General features: G+C 45.1%; 3 protein-coding genes across 9 annotated transcripts in view; 2 read left to right on the forward strand and 1 right to left on the reverse strand.

Moving 5' to 3' along the window:
- ntng2a (netrin g2a) overlaps positions 1-14352 on the forward strand; it is a 36797-nt gene extending 22445 nt beyond the window's left edge. The window contains exons 8-14 of one of the 6 annotated variants that reach the window (XM_044195833.1): positions 1991-3937; positions 4540-4623; positions 4845-4919; positions 5907-6074; positions 12289-12438; positions 12596-12685; positions 12836-14352. In XM_044195833.1, the coding sequence (XP_044051768.1) occupies positions 1991-3937; positions 4540-4623; positions 4845-4919; positions 5907-6074; positions 12289-12438; positions 12596-12685; positions 12836-12966 (2645 nt within the window). In that variant the 3' untranslated portion in view covers positions 12967-14352. The remainder of the gene's footprint in view (positions 1-1990; positions 3938-4539; positions 4624-4844; positions 4920-5906; positions 6075-12288; positions 12439-12595; positions 12686-12835) is intronic. The other 5 variants (XM_044195834.1, XM_044195835.1, XM_044195836.1 and 2 more) reach the window with 5 other exon arrangements.
- A 2711-nt stretch (positions 14353-17063) lies between these two features.
- endog (endonuclease G) lies at positions 17064-20155 on the forward strand. Its single transcript, XM_044195841.1, has 6 exons — positions 17064-17280; positions 18435-18628; positions 18707-18848; positions 19166-19275; positions 19364-19445; positions 19516-20155. The coding sequence occupies exons 1-6, from the start codon at positions 17110-17112 to the stop codon at positions 19711-19713; spliced, it is 897 nt and encodes a 298-aa protein (XP_044051776.1). The 5' UTR covers positions 17064-17109; the 3' UTR covers positions 19714-20155.
- An 817-nt stretch (positions 20156-20972) lies between these two features.
- LOC122876027 (transcription termination factor 1-like) overlaps positions 20973-25473 on the reverse strand; it is a 17998-nt gene continuing 13497 nt past the window's right edge. For both annotated transcript variants that reach the window (XM_044195840.1, XM_044195839.1), the window contains exons 9-11: positions 24138-24203; positions 23287-23372; positions 20973-21423 (exon numbers count right to left, since the gene is read on the reverse strand). In XM_044195840.1, the coding sequence (XP_044051775.1) occupies positions 21227-21423; positions 23287-23372; positions 24138-24203 (349 nt within the window). In that variant the 3' untranslated portion in view covers positions 20973-21226. The remainder of the gene's footprint in view (positions 21424-23286; positions 23373-24137; positions 24204-25473) is intronic.

Raw genomic sequence — 25473 nt, forward strand, 5'->3', positions numbered from 1 at the left:
GCTCACCTGTTTACATGTCTGTCTGTTCACCTGTTTACCTGTCTGCCTGCTCACCTCGTTGTCATGTTTCATTCCATACCCACCTCCATCTCCACACTCAGAAAAACTAGAGTAGCTTGGTGTTGTGTGTGATCAGTGTTGCATCATGGGATATAACTCTACTATCAGTCCTACCTGTTACATATTTTTATTTATTATTAAAACATTCACATTTTTCTCTGCTGAAGTTTAGTTTTAAACATTGTTGCGTTCTATCACAATAACACCAAACTGTGTTTGTAAATCCATCATAACTTTTCATCAAATATACAACTACTTGACTAATTTTGTTCCAAAGCAAAGTTTTAAAATTAAGTGCTGACTCTACAGGTGAGTTTCATGTACATCAACAGCAAGACCGATTGGTTGTTTTACATCATGTGCTTGCTCTGATTGGTCACATGGCCGATCACATGAGTGGGTCAGTTAAATACCAGAGTGCATTCTGGGAGAAAAGTTAATCTGTCGATTAGAGCGAGTTAACACATTGACAGGTGGTGTGTGTGTTTAATCTGTGTTAGTCTGTTTTAACCTGTCAATCACTTAACACATACAAATATTGACACAATTTATAAAAGGCATATGATTAACAAAGTAAAACTGTAACTTTAACTTTTTTCCCCTGCTACTTCAGACCAGGTTTCTGCATTTTCTGACTGCACTTTGTTCTGATTCAAATCAAATATCCAACCATGAAATTAACCAGAGTTTGTGGGAAAACGTATGCAAATGGCAAGCAGTGTTTTTTTTTCTGTTGCTGCAGTCAGACCTGTAAGATGCACTTTTTGTTGTAACCATGATAATCAGATGTTTCTGGGGCAGTTCAACATCAGAAAGCTTCAAACTAAATCAAACACTTGAAACTCATGTCCAACAGGTTCAGCTGTTCTCAGTACAGATTCATTTTCTAACAAAGGATTTCAAAGAGATCCTACAAGATGCAACAATGATCAAAATAATAATAGAGTAGACAATAGAACAAATAGAACAATAGAACAATCTGATTACTGATTATTACACAGGAGATGTAACAGTGGCTGAATCCACACAACACTGCTCAAATATGGACAGAGTCTCCCAAAAGAAAGTCGATATTTAGCTTCTCAAACATGTGAAAGTTCATTTTACTTTTTGCTAACAATTAATCTGTAATAAAAGTGAAAATCTGGATTTGAATAAGGAAGTGTCCAGCAGTGTGTGGATTTGGTCACAGAAACATTAGAGTCCAGTAAAGGTCTCTGCAGAACAGAACTGGGTGTTTCCACATCACAGGGTTTTACTACCTTCTGATTGTCTGGTTGGGTTTCGGTGGCTCTGAACTGGTATGGCAGTGATGGCAGCAGTAGACTCCAAAATTAACTTTATAGAGTATTTAGTTTTATTTACCCAGTGTATGCTGGGTAAATAAAACACCCTGCTTCATTTTTTGTTTTAATTAAAATGTGAAGTTGTGTGTTTTGGAAAATAAAGACTTGACATGGCTGGACATGGTTGAACCGCAGGAGAAAGATGTTGGGGTTCAGGAGGAGGATTAGTTTCAGGATAAGGTTTAGTGACAGATCAAGGTTTGTGAAGAGGATCAGGATGTTTTGGGGGTTCAGGAGGTTTAGGATGAACAGTTGTGTGGTGTCATAGAGAGAATATGTCTGCATCCGGCAAAAACTGTTTGGGGTTTCAGACGCTGTCAGACAATCCGACAAATACTTTGTTTGAAGCAGACTTACACCTTTATTGTCTACACATATTCGACAGTCTCATAACACATCTATCATTTATTTGGAGTCTACTGCAGGCCTGGGGGTCTGGGTGGGGGTTTCTGGGATTCCTCTTATTCACATTTCAGGAAACTGAAACGCTCCCAGTGTTTAATGTTCTGCAGAGAGTTCAGTCAGTATCTGTAGAGAACAGAAAGCTGATTCACTAAAGAGACATTAATCTTCTTCTCTGACAGCGGCTGGTGACTCTAACTCAGCAGCATCTGATAGACCCTCTGCCTCATCAGATGGAGTGACTGACACTACTACTGCTACCACTACTACTGACAGAACTGCTACTACCACTAGTGAGACTTCTACTACTGATAGTACTACTGACGGTATTATAACTACTGACACTACTACTACTATTACCACTACTACCTCCATTACTGACCTTACTACTACTACAGACAGTACTATGACTATTTTTATGTACATGTTGACTTCTGATGCAGCTTTTACAAGCACAGCGAGTCCTTTTACTGTCACAGATACAGCAAGTACTTCTACTACCACTTACACATGGAGTATTACTACTGCAGAAACAAGTACTAGTAGTGATTTTAACACTGTATTTGACACTGACAGTGTTCTTACTATCAGTACCACCATAACTGATACTAGCTCTACAATGTACTTTACTAGTACTCGTGATCCTGGTGACTTTCCTAAAGCTGGTGTAGACTCTACTACTACAACAGTTGACACTGGCACTACAGTTTTTACTACTGTCAGTACTACTGTTAGTACTACAGGTTCTGATGCATTTCCAGACTTTAGCAGTGCAGCAGAACCTACAGCGGACACAGCTCCATCCAGTAGTTCAGCTCTGGAGACAGGAGACACACCAGCTCCCACAGTACCAGACACCACCACTCCCAGTACCACTATTAGCACCTCCAGTCCCACCAGTTACACCAGTATCAACAGCCCCACTATTCCAGGCCGCAGTACTGACTCTGAGGTGTCTATTTCTGACCCAGTGACTCCGCCCTCTGACTCCACCTCATCACCTGAAAGCACAGACTTCGCCCTTTCTGGGACTGGTACTGCCAACCTGATCATAAGTACTACCCAATCTGCTGATGGTATAACATCAACCGGAGCACCACAATCGACAACTATCCCAAAATTAACCCCGGCCAGTGACGGGGCTCCATCTGGAGATACTCCATCCACTGGGTCAGCCCCAACCAATCAGGCTGGAGATGCTTCACCCACAGCAGGAGCTGACACAACTTCTGATATTCCTCCAGACACTCTGATAAATGTACCAACTCCTGATCTACCTCCTCCTGATGTAGTCTTTCCAGATATACCTGTTCCTGATGTACCTCCTCCAGATGTACCTCCGGAAGTACCACCTCTAGATGAATCTCCTCCTGATGTACCTTACCCTGATGTAACTACTCCAGATGTACCTCCCTCTGATGTATCTCCTCCAGATGTACCTCTTCCTGGTGTTCTTCCTGAAGTGCCCTCCTCCTGGACTCCAGAGCCTCTGATAGATGTTCCTCCTCCTGATAAATCTCCTCCAGACATACCTCCTCCTGATGTACCTTCTCCTGGTGGAGCACCTCCTGAAGTACCTCTTCCTGATGCTCCTTACTTGTTGCCTCCTTCTGAAGAAGGGGGGGGTAATGCTGCACCAGACACAAGCTCCACCACCTTAGATCGGTCTGACCCTGCTGTCGATTTGGCCCCTGTGGACTTCACCTTCCCTTTCCCGGATGATCCAAATTCAGTTGAACCTGGAGCAGATTCTGGACAAGATTCAGGACCAGTGCCTGTTGGTGATCCTGGGAATATTCCAGATGATTTCCGTGGATCTGTTGATGTCCCTGCATCAAATTTTGTCAATTCTGGACAGGATTCAGTAGGGCTTGATACAAGAGAAACAGGAAACGGTGGAATGGAATCAACTGGACCTGATTCCCCTGCACCAGGTAGTGCAGGTCCTGGTCTAGATTATAGACCAGATTCTTCTCAAGCAGTAGATGATCCAGGAGTAGATTCTTCAGCAGCTCAGATGGAAGGAAAGTCTTCTGGAGAGGATTCAGCTGCCGGTGGACCAGCAGGACTGTCAGATGAAAAGAAAGACTCTAAACAAGAGAAGACAGGAGAGCAAAAAGAGGAGAAAGGTACAAAATGAGGAACTGATTGGTCAGATTAGGATACAGTGTACAATATATCTAAGGACAATGGCTGCACATCCAGAGATTCTCGCTAATTTACTTTTACATCTGGATTAGTTTGAGCTTCATTCTTAGAAAAAGCAGCTTGACAAAAAAAAATCCTAACAAAAGGTGCAACTTACTTGTCATCTCCAAAGCTTTCAACCACATATTGTGGCCTTCCTCAGCAGAAGGTGTTGCTAAGTTATCATGAAGATGAGTTGGTTGTTATCATGTGACCTATGTAGATGTGGCTGAGATCTTCAGAAACCAAAAGTAAGTTGGACCTTGCGCTGGGAATTTTTTGTCCAAATGTGTTTTGGAGGATGTTTTGGAGGATGCAAGAATTAAACTGGGAGGATACATGAGAAAAGAGACACAGCTGTATGTAAATACAGCTGAAAACCAGCAGAGATCTGATTAACTCTGTAAATGTAGAGTTTCTATCAGAGCAGCTGCAGGACTGAAGGTTTAATGAGCAGCAGCTTCACATGTTGATCCACCACCAGCAGTCAAATTCATATTTTCATACAAATTTAAATCTTTTACGTCTCTGTTGAACCAAACAGTCAATGAGGCCAAAGTGGAAACAAAAAAGGAATCTAAAGAGGAAGGAGAAAAGAAGAAAGATGACAAAGGCTACGAGAAAAAAGGTACCATATGTATAAACAGTCATAGAACTGCCACCTACTGGCTAGCATTAGTAACAGCAGTAGTAGTAGTAGTTTCAGTAGTAGTAACAGTACTAACGATAAATAGACCTGATGGTTCAGTAGTAATACTGAGCTCTGATTGGTAGTTAGTGCTGACCCCTGCTGACCTCTGCTGCTACCTGCCTGTTGCCATCATTATACACCTTGTTTTGTACCCAAAGTGATCCAGAAGATTCTGATTCCAGGAGGTCCAAAGTTCAGTCAGCTATCCAAAATCGCCTACGTCACCTTTCAGGGTAAGACCACCTCTGACCACCTTACTCCTTGACCTGAACTGGCCCTGCCCCTGCACATGACTCCTGCCCCTGCAAACGGATCCCTCCCCCTGTATAAATGGCCACTTACAGATAAACTGAAGGTGTGTTCAGATATTTTAATTTTTTTGCCGCCCCTGTTTATTCTTTCCACAAACAGATGTGACTTTAGATGTTTGCTAACGGACACTGGCTCCTCTCCCTGATACATCAGGCTCCTCCGCAGCAAGTCTCTGACTCTTCCCCCTGTAACTCACTAGAGACAGTCACTGTCAGGGTCAAGGTCATCAGAAAGAAATATAGGACACAAACAAACCTACAAACAAACTTGCGTAACGATGAGACCTGCCACAAGATCAGCATGGTCGGACTGATCTGGTTTGCGATCGGTTTAAATTAACAACCTGTCCTCTGCTGCCATCTTCATCAGTGTTCATGTTTGTCTCACCTGTCTGTATGTTTGATTTCCACCATGCTGTGATGTGGGTGGAATTTTGGGTGGGGTTATGTACAGTTGGTGGGGCTTCATTGTTAACTGTTATAAGCAGGTTTGTTTATTACAAACACAGTTACTGTTACACAGTAATTTCAATTAGCTTTATTGACATGATATGTAAATACACCAACAGAAATAGTGGATAAAACAAAAAATATGAGCATTAAACATAAAAGAAAACATCTTATGAGTAGAGCCCAAACTTAGTTCCAGGAATTTGTCCCCAAAGCAACCGGAGAACAGAGGAAACAAATAAAAGAACCAACAAAAATGGTTACTTCAGTTACGTTAGGATTACTTTGGTTATGTTATGATAAGATTTGTTACAATAGGTTGACGTTACTTAATTTGTTATATTACATCAGTTAAGTTCCCTCAGTTACATCACGTTACTTTACGTTATGTTACGTCACTTTAGTTAAATATCGTTGCCTGGTGTCAGTTTTGTAACTGTCTGTCTCTGTTCCTGTCAGACTGTGAGTGTAACGGACACTCCAACCGCTGCAGCTACATCGACTTCATCAACGTGATCACATGTGTGAGCTGTAAACACAACACACGAGGACAGAACTGTCAGTACTGTCGCCTAGGTTACTATAGAAACGCTTCGCTGACGCTGGATGACGAGAACGTCTGTGTCGGTCAGTAACACACACACACACACACACACACACACACTGACCAAACATACACGTTTTTCAAATATTAAGACCTTTATTTTAAATTTTAGTGCAGGTCACAAAGTTTCAATGATGCCAAATTTTTGTGAATGTTGGTGGACAGAGTGGAGGAAGATGTTTAATCAGGGGTCAAAGGTCATTGCAGCAGAGGATTATGTAGATCTGCTGCCACCTGCTGGAGAAACTCTCACACTGTTAATACACAAGGAACAACAAAAATATACAAAATAAAAACTAAAAATGATAACTGAATATGATGGTGGTGATGATGATGATGATCACTATGATGAAGATGATGATGCAATGTTGCTGAGTGAGGCAGACAGGCAGGCAGGCAGGCAGGCAGGCAGACAGGAAGGAAGGAAGGAAGGAAGGAAGGAAGGAAGGCAGGTAGGCAGGCAGGAAGGAAGGCAGGCAGGCAGGCAGGCAGGCAGGAAGGCAGGAAGGAAGGAAGGCAGGAAGGCAGGAAGGAAGGAAGGAAGGAAGGCAGGAAGGCAGGCAGGCAGGAGGCAGGCAGGCAGGCAGGCAGGAAGGAAGGAAGGAAGGCAGGCAGGCAGGCAGGCAGACAGGCAGGAAGGAAGGCAGGCAGGAAGGAAGGAAGGAAGGCAAGAAGGCAGGAAGGCAGGAAGGAAGGAAGGAAGGAAGGCAAGAAGGCAGGAAGGCAGGAAGGAAGGAAGGAAGGAAGGCAGGAAGGCAGGAAGGAAGGAAGGAAGGAAGGAAGGAAGGAAGGAAGGAAGGAAGGAAGGAAGGAAGGAAGGCAGAAGGCAAGGAAGGCAGGAAGGAAGGAAGGAAGGAAGGAAGGAAGGAAGGAAGGAAGGAAGGAAGACAGGCAGGCAGGAAGGCAGGCAGGCAGGATTGAAGGAAGGAAGACAGGCAGGCAGGCAGGAAGGCAGGGAGGCAGGAAGGCAGGCAGGCAGGCAGCCAGGAAGGCAGGAAGGAAGAAAGGAAGGAAGACAGGCAGGCAGGCAGGCAGGCAGGCAGGCAGGCAGGCAGCCAGGAAGAAAGGAAGGAAGACAGGCAGGCAGCCAGGAAGGATTGAAGGAAGGAAGGAAGGAAGACAGGCAGGCAGGCAGGCAGGCAGCCAGGAAGAAAGGAAGGAAGGAAGGCAGGCAGGCAGGCAGGAAGGCAGGGGCAGGGAAGGCAGGCAGGCAGGCAGCCAGGAAGGCAGGAAGGAAGAAAGGAAGGAAGACAGGCAGGCAGGCAGGCAGGCAGGCAGGCAGGCAGCCAGGAAGGAAGGAAGGAAGACAGGCAGGCAGGAAGGCAGGCAGGCAGGATTGAAGGAAGGAAGACAGGCAGGCAGGCAGGAAGGCAGGGAGGAAGGCAAGCAGGCAGGCAGGCAGCCAGGCAGGCAGGCAGGCAGGAAGGCAGGCAGGCAGGCAGCCAGGAAGGCAGGAAGGAAGAAAGGAAGGAAGACAGGCAGGCAGGCAGCCAGGAAGAAAGGAAGGAAGACAGGCAGGCAGGCAGGAAGGATTGAAGGAAGGAAGGAAGGAAGACAGGCAGGCAGGCAGGCAGGCAGGCAGGCAGGAAGGAAGGCAGGAAGACAGGCAGGCAGGCAAGAAGAAAGGAAGAAAGGAAGGAAGACAGGCAGGAAGGCAGGAAGGCAGGGAGGCAGGAAGGCAGGCAGGCAGGAAGGAAGGAAGGAAGGAAGGAAGACAGGCAGGCAGGCAGGCAGGAAGGAAGTAAGGAAGGAAGGCAGGCAATGTTGCTGAGTGAGGCAGGCAGGAAGGAAGGAAGAAAGGAAGGAAGACAGGCAGGCAGGCAGGAAGGATTGAAGGAAGGAAGGAAGGAAGGAAGGAAGACAGGCAGGCAGGAAGGATTGAAGGAAGGAAGGAAGGAAGGAAGGAAGACAGGCAGGCAGGCAGGAAGAAAGGAAGAAAGGAAGGAAGACAGGCAGGCAGGCAGGAAGGCAGGGAGGCAGGAAGGCAGGCAGGCAGGCAGCCAGGAAGGCAGGAAGGAAGAAAGGAAGGAAGACAGGCAGGCAGGCAGGCAGGCAGGCAGGCAGGCAGCCAGGAAGGAAGGAAGACAGGCAGGCAGGCAGGAAGAAAGGAAGAAAGGAAGGAAGACAGGCAGGAAGGCAGGAAGGAAGGAAGGAAGGAAAGAAGACAGGCAGGAAGGAAGGAAGGAAGGAAGGAAGACAGGCAGGCAGGCAGGCAGGAAGGAAGTAAGGAAGGAAGGCAGGCAATGTTGCTGAGTGAGGCAGGCAGGAAGGAAGGAAGAAAGGAAGGAAGACAGGCAGGCAGGCAGGAAGGATTGAAGGAAGGAAGGAAGGAAGGAAGGAAGACAGGCAGGCAGGAAGGCAGGCAGGCAGGATTGAAGGAAGGAAGACAGGCAGGCAGGCAGGAAGGCAGGGAGGAAGGCAAGCAGGCAGGCAGGCAGCCAGGCAGGCAGGCAGGCAGGAAGGCAGGCAGGCAGGCAGGCAGCCAGGAAGGCAGGAAGGAAGAAAGGAAGGAAGACAGGCAGGCAGGCAGCCAGGAAGAAAGGAAGGAAGACAGGCAGGCAGGCAGGAAGGATTGAAGGAAGGAAGGAAGGAAGACAGGCAGGCAGGCAGGCAGGCAGCCAGGAAGAAAGGAAGGAAGGAAGGCAGGCAGGCAGGAAGGAAGGCAGGAAGGAAGGAAGACAGGCAGGCAGGCAGGAAGAAAGGAAGAAAGGAAGGAAGACAGGCAGGAAGGCAGGAAGGAAGGAAGGAAGGAAAGAAGACAGGCAGGAAGGAAGGAAGGAAGGAAGGAAGACAGGCAGGCAGGCAGGCAGGAAGGAAGTAAGGAAGGAAGGCAGGCAATGTTGCTGAGTGAGGCAGGCAGGAAGGAAGGAAGGAAGGAAGGAAGGAAGGAAGGAAGGAAGGAAGGCAGGCAGACAGGCAGGCAGGCAGACAGGCAGGAAGTAAAGAAGGAAGGAAGGAAGGCAGGAAGGCAGGCAGGCAGGCAGGCAGGAAGGAAGTAAGGAAGGAAGGCAGGCAGGCAGGCAGGCAGGCAGGCAGGAAGGAAGTAAGGAAGGAAGGCAGGCAGGCAGGAAGTAAGGAAGGAAGGCAGGCAATGTTGCTGAGTGAGGCAGGCAGGCAGGCAGAAGGAAGGAAGGAAGGAAGGAAGGAAGGAAGGAAGGAAGGAAGGAAGGAAGGCAGGCAGGCAGGCAGGCAGGAAGTAAGGAAGGAAGGCAGGCAATGTTGCTGGAGTGAGGCAGGCAGGCAGGCAGGAAGGAAGGAAGGAAGGAAGGAAGGAAGGAAGGAAGGAAGGAAGGCAGGAAGGAAGGAAGGAAGGAAGGAAGGAAGAAGGGAAGGCAGGCAATGTTGCTGGAGTGGAGGCAGGCAGGAAGGAAGGAAGGCAGGCAGGCAGGCAGGAAGTAAGGAAGGAAGTAAGGAAGGAAGGCAGGCAATGTTGCTGAGTGAGGCAGGCAGGCAGGCAGGAAGGAAGGAAGGAAGGAAGGAAGGAAGGAAGGAAGGAAGGAAGGAAGGAAGGAAGGAAGGAAGGAAGGAAGGAAGGAAGGAAGGCAGGCAGGAAGGAAGGAAGGCAAGCAGGAAGGAAGGAAGGAAGGAAAGCAGGAAGGAAGGAAGGAAGGAAGGAAGGCAGGCAGGCAGGAAGTAAGGAAGGAAGGCAGGCAATGTTGCTGAGTGAGACAGGCAGGCAGGCAGGCAGGAAGGAAGTAAGGAAGGGAGGAAGGCAGGCAGGAAGGAAGGAAGGCAAGCAGGAAGGAAGGAAGGAAGGAAGGAAGGCAAGCAGGCAGGCAGGAAGGAAGGAAGGAAGGAAGGAAGGAAGGAAGGAAGGAAGGAAGGAAGGAGGAAGGAAGGAAGGCAGGCAGGCAGGCAGGCAGGCAGGCAGGCAGGCAGGCAGGAAGTAAGGAAGGAAGGAAGGAAGGAAGGAAGGAAGGCAGGCAGGCAGGCAGGCAGGAAGGCAGGAAGGAAGGAAGGAAGGAAGAAGGGAAGGCAGGCAATGTTGCTGAGTGAGGCAAGCAGGAAGGAAGGAAGGCAGGCAGGCAGGAAGTAAGGAAGGAAGTAAGGAAGGAAGGCAGGCAATGTTGCTGAGTGAGGCAGGCAGGCAGGAAGGAAGGAAGGAAGGAAGGAAGGAAGGAAGGAAGGAAGGCAGGCAGGCAGGCAGGCAGGAAGTAAAGAAGGAAGGAAGGAAGGCAGGAAGGCAGGCAGGCAGGCAGGAAGGAAGTAAGGAAGGAAGGCAGGCAGGCAGGCAGGCAGGCAGGAAGGAAGGAAGTAAGGAAGGAAGGCAGGCAGGCAGGAAGTAAGGAAGGAAGGCAGGCAATGTTGCTGAGTGAGGCAGGCAGGCAGGCAGAAGGAAGGAAGGAAGGAAGGAAGGCAGGCAGGCAGGCAGGAAGGAAGGAAGGCAGGCAATGTTGCTGAGTGAGGCAGGCAGGCAGGCAGGAAGGAAGGAAGGAAGGAAGGAAGGAAGGAAGGAAGGAAGGAAGGAAGGAAGGAAGGAAGGAAGGAAGGAAGGAAGGAAGGCAGGAAGGAAGGAAGAAGGGAAGGCAGGCAATGTTGCTGAGTGAGGCAGGCAGGAAGGAAGGAAGGAAGGCAGGCAGGCAGGAAGTAAGGAAGGAAGTAAGGAAGGAAGGCAGGCAATGTTGCTGAGTGAGGCAGGCAGGCAGGCAGGAAGGAAGGAAGGAAGGAAGGCAAGCAGGCAGGAAGGAAGGAAGGAAGGCAGGCAGGAAGGAAGGAAGGCAAGCAGGAAGGAAGGAAGGAAGGAAGGCAAGCAGGCAGGAAGGAAGGAAGGAAGGAAGGAAGGCAGGCAGGCAGGAAGTAAGGAAGGAAGTAAGGAAGGAAGGCAGGCAATGTTGCTGAGTGAGACAGGCAGGCAGGCAGGCAGGAAGGAAGTAAGGAAGGGAGGAAGGCAGGCAGAAAGGAAGGAAGGCAAGCAGGAAGGCAGGAAGGAAGGAAGTAAGGAAGGAAGGAAGGAAGGAAGGCAGGCAGGCAGGAAGGAAGGAAGGAAGGAAGGAAGGAAGGAAGGAAGGAAGGAAGGCAGGCAGGCAGGCAGGAAGGCAGGAAGGAAGGAAGGAAGGCAGGCAGGAAGGAGGCAGGAAGGAAGGAAGGAAGGAAGGAAGTAAGGAATGAAGTAAGGAAGGAAGGCAGGCAATGTTGCTGAGTGAGGCAGGCAGGCAGTCAGGCAGGCAGGCAGGCAGGAAGGAAGGAAGGAAGGAAGGAAGGAAGGAAGGAAGGCAGGCAGGCAGGAAGGCAGCCAGGCAGCCAGGAAGAAAGGAAGGAAGGAAGACAGGCAGGCAGGAAGGCAGGCAGGCAGGATTGAAGGAAGGAAGACAGGCAGGCAGGCAGGAAGGCAGGGAGGCAGGAAGGCAGGCAGGCAGGCAGCCAGGAAGGCAGGAAGGAAGAAAGAAAGGAAGGAAGAGGCAGGCAGGCAGGCAGGCAGGCAGGCAGCCAGGAAGAAAGGAAGGAAGACAGGCAGGCAGCCAGGAAGGCAGGAAGGAAGAAAGGAAGGAAGACAGGCAGGCAGGCAGGCAGCCAGGAAGAAAGGAAGGAAGACAGGCAGGCAGGCAGGCAGGCAGGCAGGCAGGCAGGCAGGAAGGCAGGAAGGAAGACAGGCAGACAGGCAGGCAGCCAGGAAGGCAGGAAGTAAGGAAGGAAGACAGGCAGGCAGGCAGGAAGGCAGGCAGGCAGGTAGGCAGGCAGGCAGGCAGGCAGGCAGGCAGGCAGGCAGGATGGAAGGAAGGAAGGAAGACAGGAAGGCAGGCAGGCAGGCAGGAAGCCAGGCAGCCAGGAAGAAAGGAAGGAAGGAAGACAGGCAGGCAGGAAGGCAGGCAGGCAGGATTGAAGGAAGGAAGACAGGCAGGCAGGCAGGCAGGCAGGAAGGCAGGCAGGCAGGCAGGCAGGCAGGCAGGAAGAAAGGAAGGAAGACAGGCAGGCAGGCAGGCAGGCAGGCAGGAAGAAAGGAAGGAAGACAGGCAGGCAGGCAGGCAGGCAGGCAGGCAGCCAGGAAGAAAGGAAGGAAGACAGGCAGGCAGGCAGGCAGGCAGGCAGGCAGGAAGGAAGGAAGGAAGGAAGACAGGCAGGCAGCCAGGAAGGCAGGAAGGAAGGAAGGAAGACAGGCAGGCAGGCAGGCAGGCAGGAAGGAAGGAAGGAAGGCAGGCAATGTTGCTGAGTGAGGCAGGCAGGCAGGCAGGCAGGCAGGCAGGCAGTGAGACTGATTGAACAATATGATCTGATGATGATGCCTCTGTCCGTCCTCAGAGTGTGACTGCGATGTGGAGCGCAGTGTTTCTCCTCACTGCTCTGACTCTGGTCTCTGTCAGTGTAAACCCGGAGCCTCGGGGCGGCGCTGTGACTCCTGTCTACCTGGATACACGTGGAAAGGAGGCGGAGGCGGAGCCAGCTGCACAGGTACACAGAGCAGGGGGGGCGGGGCTTCAGTAATGCTACAGAGCCAGATGCAGTTTAGCTGAGGTCAGCTGTTTACAGAACACATGTGTTATTGACATAGAACCACTCCTCATGTTATCAATAATGTTATTAATAATCAATGACTGTCCTCGCTCAGTGAATGTGTGTGACGAGGAGCGTTTGATTTGTCAGAACGGAGGAACCTGCGTTGACTTCCAGCGCTGCGTTTGTCTGGACAACTTCACAGGTAAACTAACTAACTAACAACTGGATGATGTCACCGCTCGAGTAATGTGGGTGGGGTCTGATGATGTCACAGCTTAGGGGTTGTGGGCGGTGTATGATGATGTCACAGCTCAGGTGATGTGGGTGGGGTCTGATGATGTCATCTGTGCAGGTTCGTTCTGCGAGCGGAGCGTCTGTCTGAAGAAGAGCGGTTGCCTTGACAACGCAGCGGGCTTCTCTTCCTCTCTGACCTCACACCTTTACCTGCTGACCCTCAGTCTGATGTCCTCCACCTTCTGCTGACTCCGCCCACTGACCCGAGAACACGCCCACAGACAACGAAGTTAAAGACAGATGAGACGTCCTCACTCGTCCTGTAACGTGTGGACATCTTTTATAACATTTTAAATGTCTGACCGTGATCACGTCTGCTGCTCAGGTATCAATTTTAGATCAGAGTCACGCTTTAAAACTCAGATTGCAAATGGAGGAAATGTTCACTATGGCACACAAGTTTGTGACAGGAAATGACCTCATGTTGCAAATCATAACGGTAACTTAATAAAAGTGTGTTTATTACAGAAAGAACAAAACAGACTCGAAACAGCAATAAAATCAGACATAAATGTTCAAAAATAAATGTTTCATCAGTTTAATAACAACAGCTGAGACTGAGACAAATATCTCTTCACTTAAATGATCCAAGATGACTTTCAAAGTAAAATGAGTTTCAAAAGTCACACATTTAATCATTTCTACTTTGTGAAGAAAACATGAACACGTGAATAACATGTAATATATAATAAATACATTTATACTATGTCCACTGGGAATTCTCCGTTGTGACTGGCTGGAAGATTAATGTCTAATAACCACATACCTCTGACTCAGGTCACAGCTGTCTGGTTTATTCCTATAGTTCAAGATTTGAGATAGTTTTCTCCGGATTTAAACATTTCTCAGGATTTTAAAACCTCTTGCTGTCTAGATGATTGACTGATATTCGTCATTTAATGATGTGTGTCATTTTATTGGTAAGTGGTCGCAGTATAATAACAGAATAATACCTGACAAGTTTTTCTGTGAAGGCCTCAACAGAGACGAACCACCTCGTCTTTAACAGGTGGGTAATATTATTATTATCATCTCTTACATGAGGTAATGACCGATAATGTGGGTCGTTGTTATTCCTGTCCAGTTTTCACTGTAATGTAATTTTATTAAGACTGCAGCTCGACCGTTTGTTTTACTCTTAACGAACAGCTGACAGGCTCCTCGTCTCCTCTGAGACACGTTTGAGGGATGTAAAAACGTTGTGATGACGAACTACGATCAGTAAAGACGAATGCTCGGAGGAAGCAGAACGAACTTAAGTGAAATCGCACTGACTTTTGTTTCCTACTTGTGTCTCCGCCTCGTTCTGATTAGCTGAACTGACTGTCAATCATCAGCCTCACAAGAACGTTAGCGAACCTAAGAGCTGCGTTCTGATTGGTCGGCCTCTGTGGCGTTCACACTGCCGTCACTGATCCTGGTGGAGACTGGTGACATCATACATCCTTGACAGACAGTTACCATGGAGACAGACTGTGTTGTTGTGTTGAACTTTGTATTTTTTACCAGAGTGAAGTTTGTGTGTTTGACTGTGAAAAGGTCTCAAATAAGTTTGAAATAAAGACGTGAAATGAACAGAGTTGTCTGCTCACACACACACACACACACACACACACACACACACACACACACACACACACACACACACACACACACACACACACACACACACACACACACACACACACACACACACACACACACACACACACACACACACACACACACACACACACACACACACCACACACACACACATCACTTCAGTGGACATTACATTGGTACATGTACATTCATTCCCTGATGACTAACCCTAAACCAAGTCTTCACCCTAAAACGTAATGATTTACGTTATGGGGACTTGCATTTTGTCCCCAAAAGGAAGGCGAGTCCTCGCAATGTGTAAACAGATTTATGTCCCCACAATGTTACTGATACCTGCTCACATGCACACGCACCTGGCTGCTGCTTCTTGCTGAGTGGTCGCAGGAACATAGTGATGGTTTAAATGTCTGTTTAATGGAGCTGAGATTGTTTTATGACTCTCAGCAGTAAAATAAAGATGGAGGAAACAGCTCCACCTGCTGTTGTGGAGACACATGAAGAAGAAAGTCAATAAAAAGAATTTAAAAAACGTGATCAATAAAGATGAGTTTAAATGTGAACAGAAATTATTCAGTGAAACACTGTGAAAAATAAATGAGGAAAAGGAACAAAATAATAAAATTATTGATTTTATTGATGACTGAAGACACAGTAACTCAGTGACCCTCATCAGCATAAAAGCACAATAAAGGAAAGCTGTTGATCTTAAACATACAACAGCAGAGTGAGTTTAGCATGCCCCTGTCTCAGTTATATAAATATTATGTAAATATATCTACAAATGTCAGAGAAACCATCTGCTGTTATCTTTATAAGATAAGACGGTGTCGTCCCTCATTCGTCCAGGAGCGGTCCATCGTAGAAAAGGTTTCAGTCGTAGTCGTCTGGACACTGTTTTCAGAATCAAGACGTTTCGGCTCCCATCCGGAAGTCATTCTCAACTGTGAAAATGGTCTGAGAACTCAGAAATTTAAGCTACTCTGTGTTACATAAGCCCCGCCCTCAGGAAGGAGTCTACCTGAGTATCTGTTGATTAGCTAGTTTCACCTGAAACTGACCTAATGGTTTCCATGATGGCCCAGTAATCAGTAATCAGGCCTATTGTTTTCTGGCTGCACCTCCCTCATCACTGTTAAGTACCTGATTAGCATGTGATTGGCTTGACCACGGTGTTAATACACTGTGGTAAACTTTGGCCAGGTTGAATCTCAGACCACCATTTCTGTTCAAAGAGGGGTTTTCTTTTTTCACAAAAATGGCTTCCTTGGTTTGAACGGGGTGTCAAGGAAGCCATTTAAGGGCTTATGTAACTCAGAGTAGCTTAAATTTCTGAGTTCTCGAACCATTTTCACAGTTGAGAATGACTTCCGGATGGGAGCCGAAACGTCTTGATTCTGAAAACAGTGTCCAGACGACTACGACTGAAACCTTTTCTACGATCTTTATAAGATGTGTTTTTACCATCAAACTGTCAAAACGAAACAACATAAAACTAGTTAAAGTTCTTCAGCTGCATCTTTTATCAGGTAGCTAATTACATTAACATTGTACAGAGGTATTTAAAAAATAATATTCTTTAAAGGTTTAAATCGGGGGAATTAAACTCTTTGGTTCTGACATTTATCAACATTACTAATTAATATTTTTAATTAATTTAATTAACAGCTAAATGACATCTCTACATGTTGTACCTGTAGACATTAATGTTCTCCATGATTTCCCTTTACATAATAAAGACATTTAGCTCATCTTGTTATTACTGTCTCTGATTTTATAAGTAATTTTCTTCATGCTTTTAATTTGCTCCAATAGTCCCTTTTTTCTTTTGTCGACACTTGGGCTTCGTTTTGCCTCCAATTATTCAATATTTATTATTTAAGGAGGCATTTCACCAAAAAGACAAATTAAATCAAATCTGGACCCTTTTCACTGCAATCCAGCAAGATTTTAACATTTCAGTTTGAATAGATTCCTCCACATTCCCTCCAACAGTTAGAAGACGCAGACTCATATATTATTTATAACATATAATATAATATGTATAATAATATATATCATATAACATTTATTAACATATAACAGAACTAACTAATAGTCTGCATATGTGAAACAGCTGTTTATGAGTCTCAGTACAAATGTCCTCACAATCTCTACCATTTTTGTTTTGCTATAATTTTTTTTTTTTTTTTTACAAAAAATTATAATAAAAAATAAATAAGTACACTACAGCTTATTGGGATTCACGCTTTTATTATTTTTTCTAAAGATTGTATTATTAGTACTATTATGATTATTATCATCTTATTACTATTATTATTATTATTATTATTATTTTGGATTTATGTATTACATTTATTGGATTTATACTGTATTAAGACCAACAGTCGACCAATACAAACATTAGGACACGTGAGTTAAAACCAATCAAATCAAATCAAAGTTAAAACCAGCACAGCAGGCCTGGTGCCAGACCATGTAGGGCCTTAAAAACCACCATTAACTGGGAGCTGGGAGCCAGTGTAACGACCTCAGGCGGTAAAAGGTCGCATTGGCTCTGGCACCTGACTGTTCAGGGCTCAGATCATCGGGGACAAGCTGATATTTACTGTTTCCAGACTGTTTAATATTACTGTTCAAATAATTAAAACAAAACAAAAAACAGGTTGGTTTACGTCACCTCTCGTGACGTCATCAGAGCGCGTCATTGCCAGCTGATCCACCGGCAACATGAGGCGGTCGTGGCGGACCGGAGTGACCTTGTTGTTCGGAGCGGGAATCGGAGCTTCAGTGAGCCGCCTGCTGAGTGTCACAGGCCGGGAGGAGGAGGAGCGGAGTCCCGGTCTGCTGAGCAGAGTCCCGGTGATCCCGGTACCGACAGTCCAGGCCTCCGAGCTGACGGTGAGACAGTGTGTGTGTGTGTGTGTGTGTGTGTCTGTGTGTGTGTGTGTGTGTGTGTGTGTGTGTGTGTGTGTGTGTGTGTGTGTGTGTGTGTGTGTGTGTGTGTCTGTGTGTGTGTGTGTGTGTGTGTGTGTGTGTGTGTGTGTGTGTGTGTGTGTGTGTGTGTGTGTGTGTGTGTGTGTGTGTGTGTGTGTGTGTGTGTGTGTGTGTGTGTGTGTGTGTGTGTGTGTGTGTGTGTGTGTGTGTGTGTGTGTGTGTGTGTGTGTGTGTGTGTGTGTGTGTGTGTGTGTGTGTGTGTGTAGCTGCAGAAACAGAGAGTTTACATTAAAACAATATATTATTAGGTTTTACTTATTAAAACATCAGTGGCCTGATCGCAACATTTTTATTTCTGGAATAAATTTTGGAAAGATAAAAGTAAAAACAAAGACTGTCTCTGTGGGGTAACAGATACCAGCTTACCGGACTAAACGGGACTGAACCTGGACTGAACCTGGACTGAAACACGTACTGAATCTGGTGTTATTACCTCCACCTGTAGCTCAGTGGAATAATGAGCAGCCATTGGCCGGACTGTGTATTACTTCATCTGCGTATGTGCACGTGTATCCTCATGTGCGTGCACGTGTATCCTCATGTGCGTGCACGTGTATCCTCATGTGCGTGCACGTGACAAACAAAACAATCAGAAATACTTTATTGATCCCCGAGGGGAAACTCTTTCAAGGAGCCACTGATAGATTTCACAGTTCGGTATTCAGTTGTTGACAAGATGAATGTCTTGTAGTCATGAATGTAACTTGCTGTGTTGAGCGTGGGCAGTTCTGGGATGCATCGGCCTTAACAACTATGACTTTATGACCTTTTCCATCATTTTCCAGGTGTGTCTCACCTGCAGAATACGACCAGAGGCCAGGGAAGAACATAAAAAACTACAAGTTTTTTTATCGTTTGAATTGGATTATTAATTAATAAAAAAGGTTCTGAATTTGTATATTTCTGTAGTGTAACAAACCTGCAGTTTTCAGTAGCAGTACTAATTTCCATTTGCAGAATTCATCCTGATAATTGTGAACAGCTGCAGTATCAAACCTGTGTTTTATTTTGAAAGAGACTTCCTGTATAGTATTCACCTGTTGTGTCTCGCCGTCCAGGTGAGTCCAGGTGGTTCAGGAGCGGTGATGAAGTATGGCTTCCCCTCATTGGCCAACATCAAGACCAGAGAGTCCTACGTTACCTCATACGACCCCCGCACACGCACTGCATCCTGGGTAATAGAGAGGCTAAACCCCTCCTCCTTGAGCGGCCCATCAGACAGGAAGTACTGCGACTTTAAAGAGGACGACAGGTGAGACAGAAATAAACAGTAAGACAGGTAAAAACAGACAGGAAGTACTGTGCCTTTGAGGTGAGACAGTCCCCCCAGTGTGCATGTGTTTCACAGAGCAACCAACGCTGACTACAGGGGGAGTGGCTACGACAGAGGTCACCTGGCTGCTGCAGCCAATCACAAGTGGAGTCAGAAAGCCATGGAGGACACCTTCTACCTGAGCAACGTCGCACCACAGGTAAACTTATACACACACACACACGATTGTTTCACTAACCCCGTGGGGACAGTCATTGACATAATGTTTTCCCGAACCTGAACCTGAACCCTAAAACCCGGGGACCTCGGTTTTCGTCCCCACAGTGACACAAGTCCACGTGGGTCAGTGTGCACTCAGGTTAAAGTCCCCACCGGGATATAAGAACATGACTGCAGGTAACACGAGGCTGTAACTGGTTCCAGCACTGAAGCAGTTTTACAGGTAAATGTTACGGTTAACGAGGAGCAACATGATTGGTTATGTTCTTTGGACTTCTGTTCTGTGTTTGTGCTGAGAACCCTCATCTGAACCAGAAAACCTGGAACAACCTGGAGAAACTGTGTCGCTCTCTGACCAAACGTTACCTGAACGTCTACGTCTGCACCGGACCGCTCTACCTGCCCAGGTAACCTGTCTGCTTCTTCTTCTGTGATGTCAGAGTGCTGTGTGGGAGGGGCTACAGGATGACATCATCGGGTGTGTGTGTGTTTCAGGCAGGAGGCTGATGGGAAACTCTACGTTCGATATCAGGTTTTAGGACGAAACCACGTCGCCGTGCCGACACACTTCTTCAAGGTGAGTCTTCCTGTCTGATGATGATGACGACCTGACAGCTGATGAGTTCACCTGTCCCGTGTCTCCTCAGGTGCTGATCCTGGAGCAGGCGGATGGCAGGGGGGTGGAGCTTCGGTCGTATGTTTTACCAAATGAACCAATAGATGAGAATGTTCCTGTGGAGCGTTTCTTGGTTCCCATAGAAACCATCGAGAGAGCGTCGGGACTTCTGTTTGTCCCGAACATCATGAAGAGGACCGGCAGCCTGCAGGCCATCACTGACCGATAAACTACACGACCCACAATGCACTGCTGCTGAATGAGCTCAGCGTGTTGCTGCCACCATGACAACAACAACATTTCTTGTTCAACCTGCTGAATGAAAATATAAAGTTTAATTTATTTATAATATAGATAATATTGAACATTGTGTTTGACTTTTCTTCGATTCTTAACAATAAAGTGAAATGTATCTGAATAAAATCCAAGCAGCTACTTCCGATCTGTTCGATTATCTGACGGCTGTTTGTTATCAACATAAAGAGGGTTTCACTTTGTTAATTTGTGCACAAGATGACGATGATAACGATAAACGCAGGTTTTAAATGTGTAAAAATGGCTCTTCAGGAAACGGCTCACGGGACGTCCATGTTTGTCTGAATCTTAACTCAGGAAATATTTGATATTTACATGTCGATGAAAACTATTAATAAATGTTTGAAATATTTAAATCTGCATTCACCGATTTTTGTTTTTCAGCCACTTAGTGAAAATCCAGCAATTAATTAATAAAAAATATATCAAGGTTAATAAATTAACTCCAAATCTGGAGTGAACCCCTGAAACTTTATTCTTTATCTGTGATGTTATTCTGTAAAATTCAGTAAAAAAATCTGTAAACCCTTAATCAATGAAGAAAACCTATTAATAATCCCATAATATATTCCATTAATCATTCCAAATCTGATTAAAACTGTTAAATACCTGAATACTAAATGAAAATCACCTTAAAGTTCCATTGATTGATGATGTAATTAAGGTATTTTAATGGAATAATTAATGGTTATATATTAATTTATATATGATTGTATTCTTAATGAAGTATGCATGGTTGAGGGCTTTTTAACCAATAAAATCCATCCCTTCATTTATACCTTGAATAGTACCTTTACAATTAAAGTGATGTCATTTTATTTGGCCAATTAAAATACCCTCAGCTGTGGATATAATTATATTGTAACCCATTATTAATAATTTATTGTAATCCATTAATCTATCCTTTAAACTTTGAATTTCCAACTGAAAAATCACAGTACTTTTAGGGAACTAATATCTGTGATGTCACTTTTTACTCCTTAAAAATATTTAGACAATTTAATTAAAATCTCATTAAGTAGCAGCTGAAAATACTACAGATCTTAATAACTCCTTAAAGTCATCATTAATGAAACCGTTAAATATGTGTACACTACAGCAGAGGTGCTGTTCTGATCAATAATAACATTGATCTAACTGGTTGTTTGATAAAAGCAGCTCAGACAGACGACATGAAAAAAAGTTAATTTCATTAGAAAGTTAAAGATATAAAACATCAAAAACGTTACAGAAATATGAGCCTGATAATCAGGACCTTCAAAATAAAAGACAGTATTCATCCACTTCCTGTCAGGATTCAATCTGGTTCAACATGTTTCAGTTTGTTCAGTTCAGTCCAACTCTGACAGGAAGTTAGTCCACTGACAGCCAATCACATTGAAGGAGGGGCGGGGCCTTCCTCTTTGTTTCTGTTGTCTCTACATCCATCAGTGTCCTGATTGGCTGGAGGTCAGCTGACTGTTGTCCACCTCCGTGTACTCCTCGTCGTCCTGTGAGGTGAAGATATCAGACAGCAGGTACCTGTTCTCCTCCTGCGCCTCCTGCTGCACTGCCTCTCTGCTGAACGTCCTCAGTTTCTCCTTCAGGAGAGGAACGACTCTCTTCTGCAGGAAGTCGATGATCTCTGAACAAACAGGGAGAGCAAGACAGATAACAGACCGAAGCCGGTTTCGCGTTAATGTCGACAGCTGTAACCATGGTAACTGGACAGAGGTTTTTTTTAGCATATTATATATATATATATATACACAAAATCCAAATCTGCATGGCCCTGTGTGAAAAAGTGATTGACCCCCTGTTAAAACATAACTTAACTGTGGTTTATCACACCTGAGTTCAGTTTCTCTAGCCACACCCAGGCCTGATTACTGTCACACCTGTTCTCAATCAAGAAATCACTTAAATAGGACCTGCCTGACAAAGTGAAGTAGACCAAAAGATCTTCAAAAGCTAGACATCATGCCGAGATCCAAAGAAATTCAGGAACAAATGAGAAAGAAAGTAATTGAGATCTAGTCTGGAAAATGTTATAAAGCCATTTCTAAAGCTTTGGGACTCCAGCGAACCACAGTGTGGCGAAAACATGGAACAGTGGCGAACCTTCCCAGGAGTGGCCGGCCGACCAAAATTACCCCAAGAGTGCAGCAACGACTCATCCAAGAGGTCAAAAAAGACCCCACAACAACATCCAAAGATCTGCAGGCCTCACTTCACTCAGTTAAGGTCAGTGTTCATGACTCCACCATAAGAAAGAGACTGGGCAAAAATGGCCTGCATGGCAGAGCTCCAAGACAAAAACCACTGCTGAGCAAAAAGAACATTAAGGCTCGTCTCATTTTTGCCAGAAAACATCTTGATGATCCCCAAGACTTTTGGGAAAATACTCTGTGGACTGACGAGACAAAAGTTGAACTTTTTGGAAGGCGTGTGTCCCATTACATCTGGCGTAAAAGTAACACCGCATTTCAGAAAAAGATCATCATACCAACAGTAAAATATGGTGGTGGTAGTGTGATGGTCTGGGGCTGTTTTGCTGCTTCAGGACCTGGAAGACTTGCTGTGATAAATGGAACCATGAAATCTGCAGCAGGACAATGATCCAAAACACACCAGCAAGTCCACCTCTGAATGGCTGAAGAACAAAATGAAGACTTTGGAGTGGCCTAGTCAAAGTCCTGACCTGAATCCTATTGAGATGCTGTGGCATGACCTTAAAAAGGCAGTTCATGCTCGAAAACCCTCCAATGTGGCTGAATTACAACAATTCTGCAAAGATGAGTGGGCCAAACTTCCTCCACAGCGCTGTAAAAGACTCACTGCAAGTTATCGCAAACGCTTGGTTGCAGTTGTTGCTGCTAAGGGTGGAGCAACCAGTTATTAGGTTTAGGGGGGAATCACTTTTTCACACAGGGCCATGTAGGTTTGGATTTTGTTTTCCCTTAATAATAACAACCTTCATTTAAAAACTGCATTTTGTGTTTACTTGTGTTATCTTTGACTAATATTTAAATTTGTTTGATGATCTGAAACATTTAAGTGTGACAAACATGCAAAAAAAATAAGAAATCAGGAAGGGGGCAAACACTTTTGCACACCGCTGTCTATATATATATTTCCATGTAGTCAGACTGTCCCATCAGAGCAGCCGAACCAGCAGTCAGCAGCTCCTGTCTGCAGTGGACCCGTGGACGGACAGACAGCTGTCTCTGGATCACTGTGAGACTGAAGGAAACTTAGAAACAGCAGGATTCTCAGGCAGGTTCTGCAGCCGCTTTCTTCTCTGATCTTTAAGTGGATTTATGGCACGAATTACTGGATTTTCTTTGCTTCGCAAATGTTTGCGTTTGTGATACAACAGAAAGCTCCAGAAAAGCTAATAAATGAGCCTTGTGGTGTTTTGTTAACTTCTGTTTCCAAAGTCAAGACTTAACTTTCTATCTCTACTGCAGTAAGGTATTCCAGTATGATAAAGTATTCCAGTACTGACCTCCGTAGGATAAACTGGTCCAGTTGGGAACTCTGGAAACTTTCAGTCTGTGGAAACTCTTCTGAACACATACAGAAGTCACTTTACTGAAACACAACAACAAAGGACTACTGTTAGTACTACAGTTAGGAGTACTACATTAACGCTACTATTACTGCTAATACTGTTACACATTAATACTACTGTATAGATATTTAAATGTCCCCTCAGACAAGCACAGAGATGTATAAAACTACTTTGCTATGAATAATAATTTGTGTCTGATATGATTTGTGTGTGTGTGTGTGTGTGTATATATATATATATATATATATACACACATGCTTCAAGTTCAGGTACGTCCAGGTGTTAAACTAAGATATAAGGTAAGCAAAGAAACTTTCCTCCTTCAGCAGATGAAACTCTGCACAGTCAAGGAACAAGAAGAAAATCACAGTTTTGAGTGGAATGTGACTTTAAACTCTGACGCAGTGAGGATTCACTTCTGAAAAACATTTATTCACAAAACACTCTACTACTACGCTAAGTTCTCTTAACTGCTCATACAACTACTGATGCTACAGGACTCAGAGAGAAATGTACATTACAAAATAAAGAGGTCAGGGGTCATTTGAATAAACAGAAAACCTTCATTACTGCAGCTTCAAGCCTCTGTATAAATCTGTTAATAAACCTGATAACACTGAGGGACTGATGCAGCTTCTGTTCAGGACCTTTCATGGATCAAATAAAGCGTTGTGGTTCACTGTGAACGTGGTTTTCAATGGAAGAACTGAACACCTGATCTGACTCTTTATCAGCTAACTGAACCCTCTAACAGGAGTGAGTGTCCGTTTGACCTTTGACCTCACCCAACAGTCTGAGCGACCTTGTCCCAGTCGATGTCTGCTGCATCATCCACACGCATGTTGTACAACCTGAAACACACAGTTATTATTATTATTATTAATATTATTACCGCTGGTGATGTTCACAAGGTTTCATTTGATCCAGTTCATCCTAAAGCTGTTGGATGGGGTTGAGGTCAGACCAGTCCAGGTCTTCCACACCAAACTGGGAAAACAGTTTCTTTATGGAGCTACTTTGTGTTGTTGAAATTGGAAAGAGACAAACTGGAGACACAAAAATCCTTAAATTTAAACAGAAAACAAAGAGTTTGGCAGTCAGAGATCGCTTAATGTGCCCTGTGTAGAATTTAAGAATTGATTTATACATTAATTTGAAAACCAAAAAAACTTGATTGTGAATTAATCATTTTAAAAATAAAAAATTGGAAAGGAAAATAAAAAATTAATTAAATTAATGTTTTGTTTAGCTCTGTGTGAGATGTCTGACATTTGGTTGGATATAGTAAATTGCATTAATGACATAGTTAATTTCATTAAATGCGTCCAGTTAGCTAACGTTATCTTGCCTGTATTATAGTGTATTATATTTTGATTTGCTTAGAACTTCTGTTCCTGTATACACTGACGTGACAGTGAGCAGCTGTAACGAAAGTGTTTCTACACGGGGATCAATAAAGTATTTCTGATTCTGATTATAGTTCCCTCAAACAATGTAACGTTACAACAAAGATGCGTATCAGAGGGGATTTAGAAGTGGGCCAGGGTCCGACATAACTGATGGCCCAGGGCCAGTAAAAGTTTATGCAGGGCAACTTGATTGACCAGTCACTGGTCCGTTCGCCGAGGCTAGCTAGCCATGTAGCCAGCTGCGTTGAGCTCAGCAGCTACGGTACTCACGTTAATAGAAAAATCTAAAAATACTGACATCAGATCACAAAGGTCATCCGTTCTCCCTGTAGCCATTGTTGCAGTCAGCGGTTTTATGTTAGGTCAACACGACGCTAACACTAATGCTAGCTAACTTCAACTTTTACTGTAGCTGTCTGTCTAATGTGGTAACGCTGTGGGTTTTAATAGCATCCCTACTATGCACTGTACTCTTTGACTGCATTAAAATGTAAATATTTACCTAATGTCTTATAGTGTAATAATACTATAATTATTAATTGATGGGAAAAAGGGTTACCTAAAGCTAGCTAGCCATATCCTATACATCATATCCCGTTCTGCACAAAGTAACCAAAATCTACAGCTAATGTATAGCTACAAGTTGCAAAATGAATTCATTACTCTATCACGAAAGATTCATCACTTGATATTATGACTGAGTCTGAGTCTC

Source organism: Siniperca chuatsi, linkage group LG5 (genome assembly GCF_020085105.1).
Source record: "Siniperca chuatsi isolate FFG_IHB_CAS linkage group LG5, ASM2008510v1, whole genome shotgun sequence".
Classification (NCBI taxonomy): Eukaryota; Metazoa; Chordata; class Actinopteri; order Centrarchiformes; family Sinipercidae; genus Siniperca; species Siniperca chuatsi.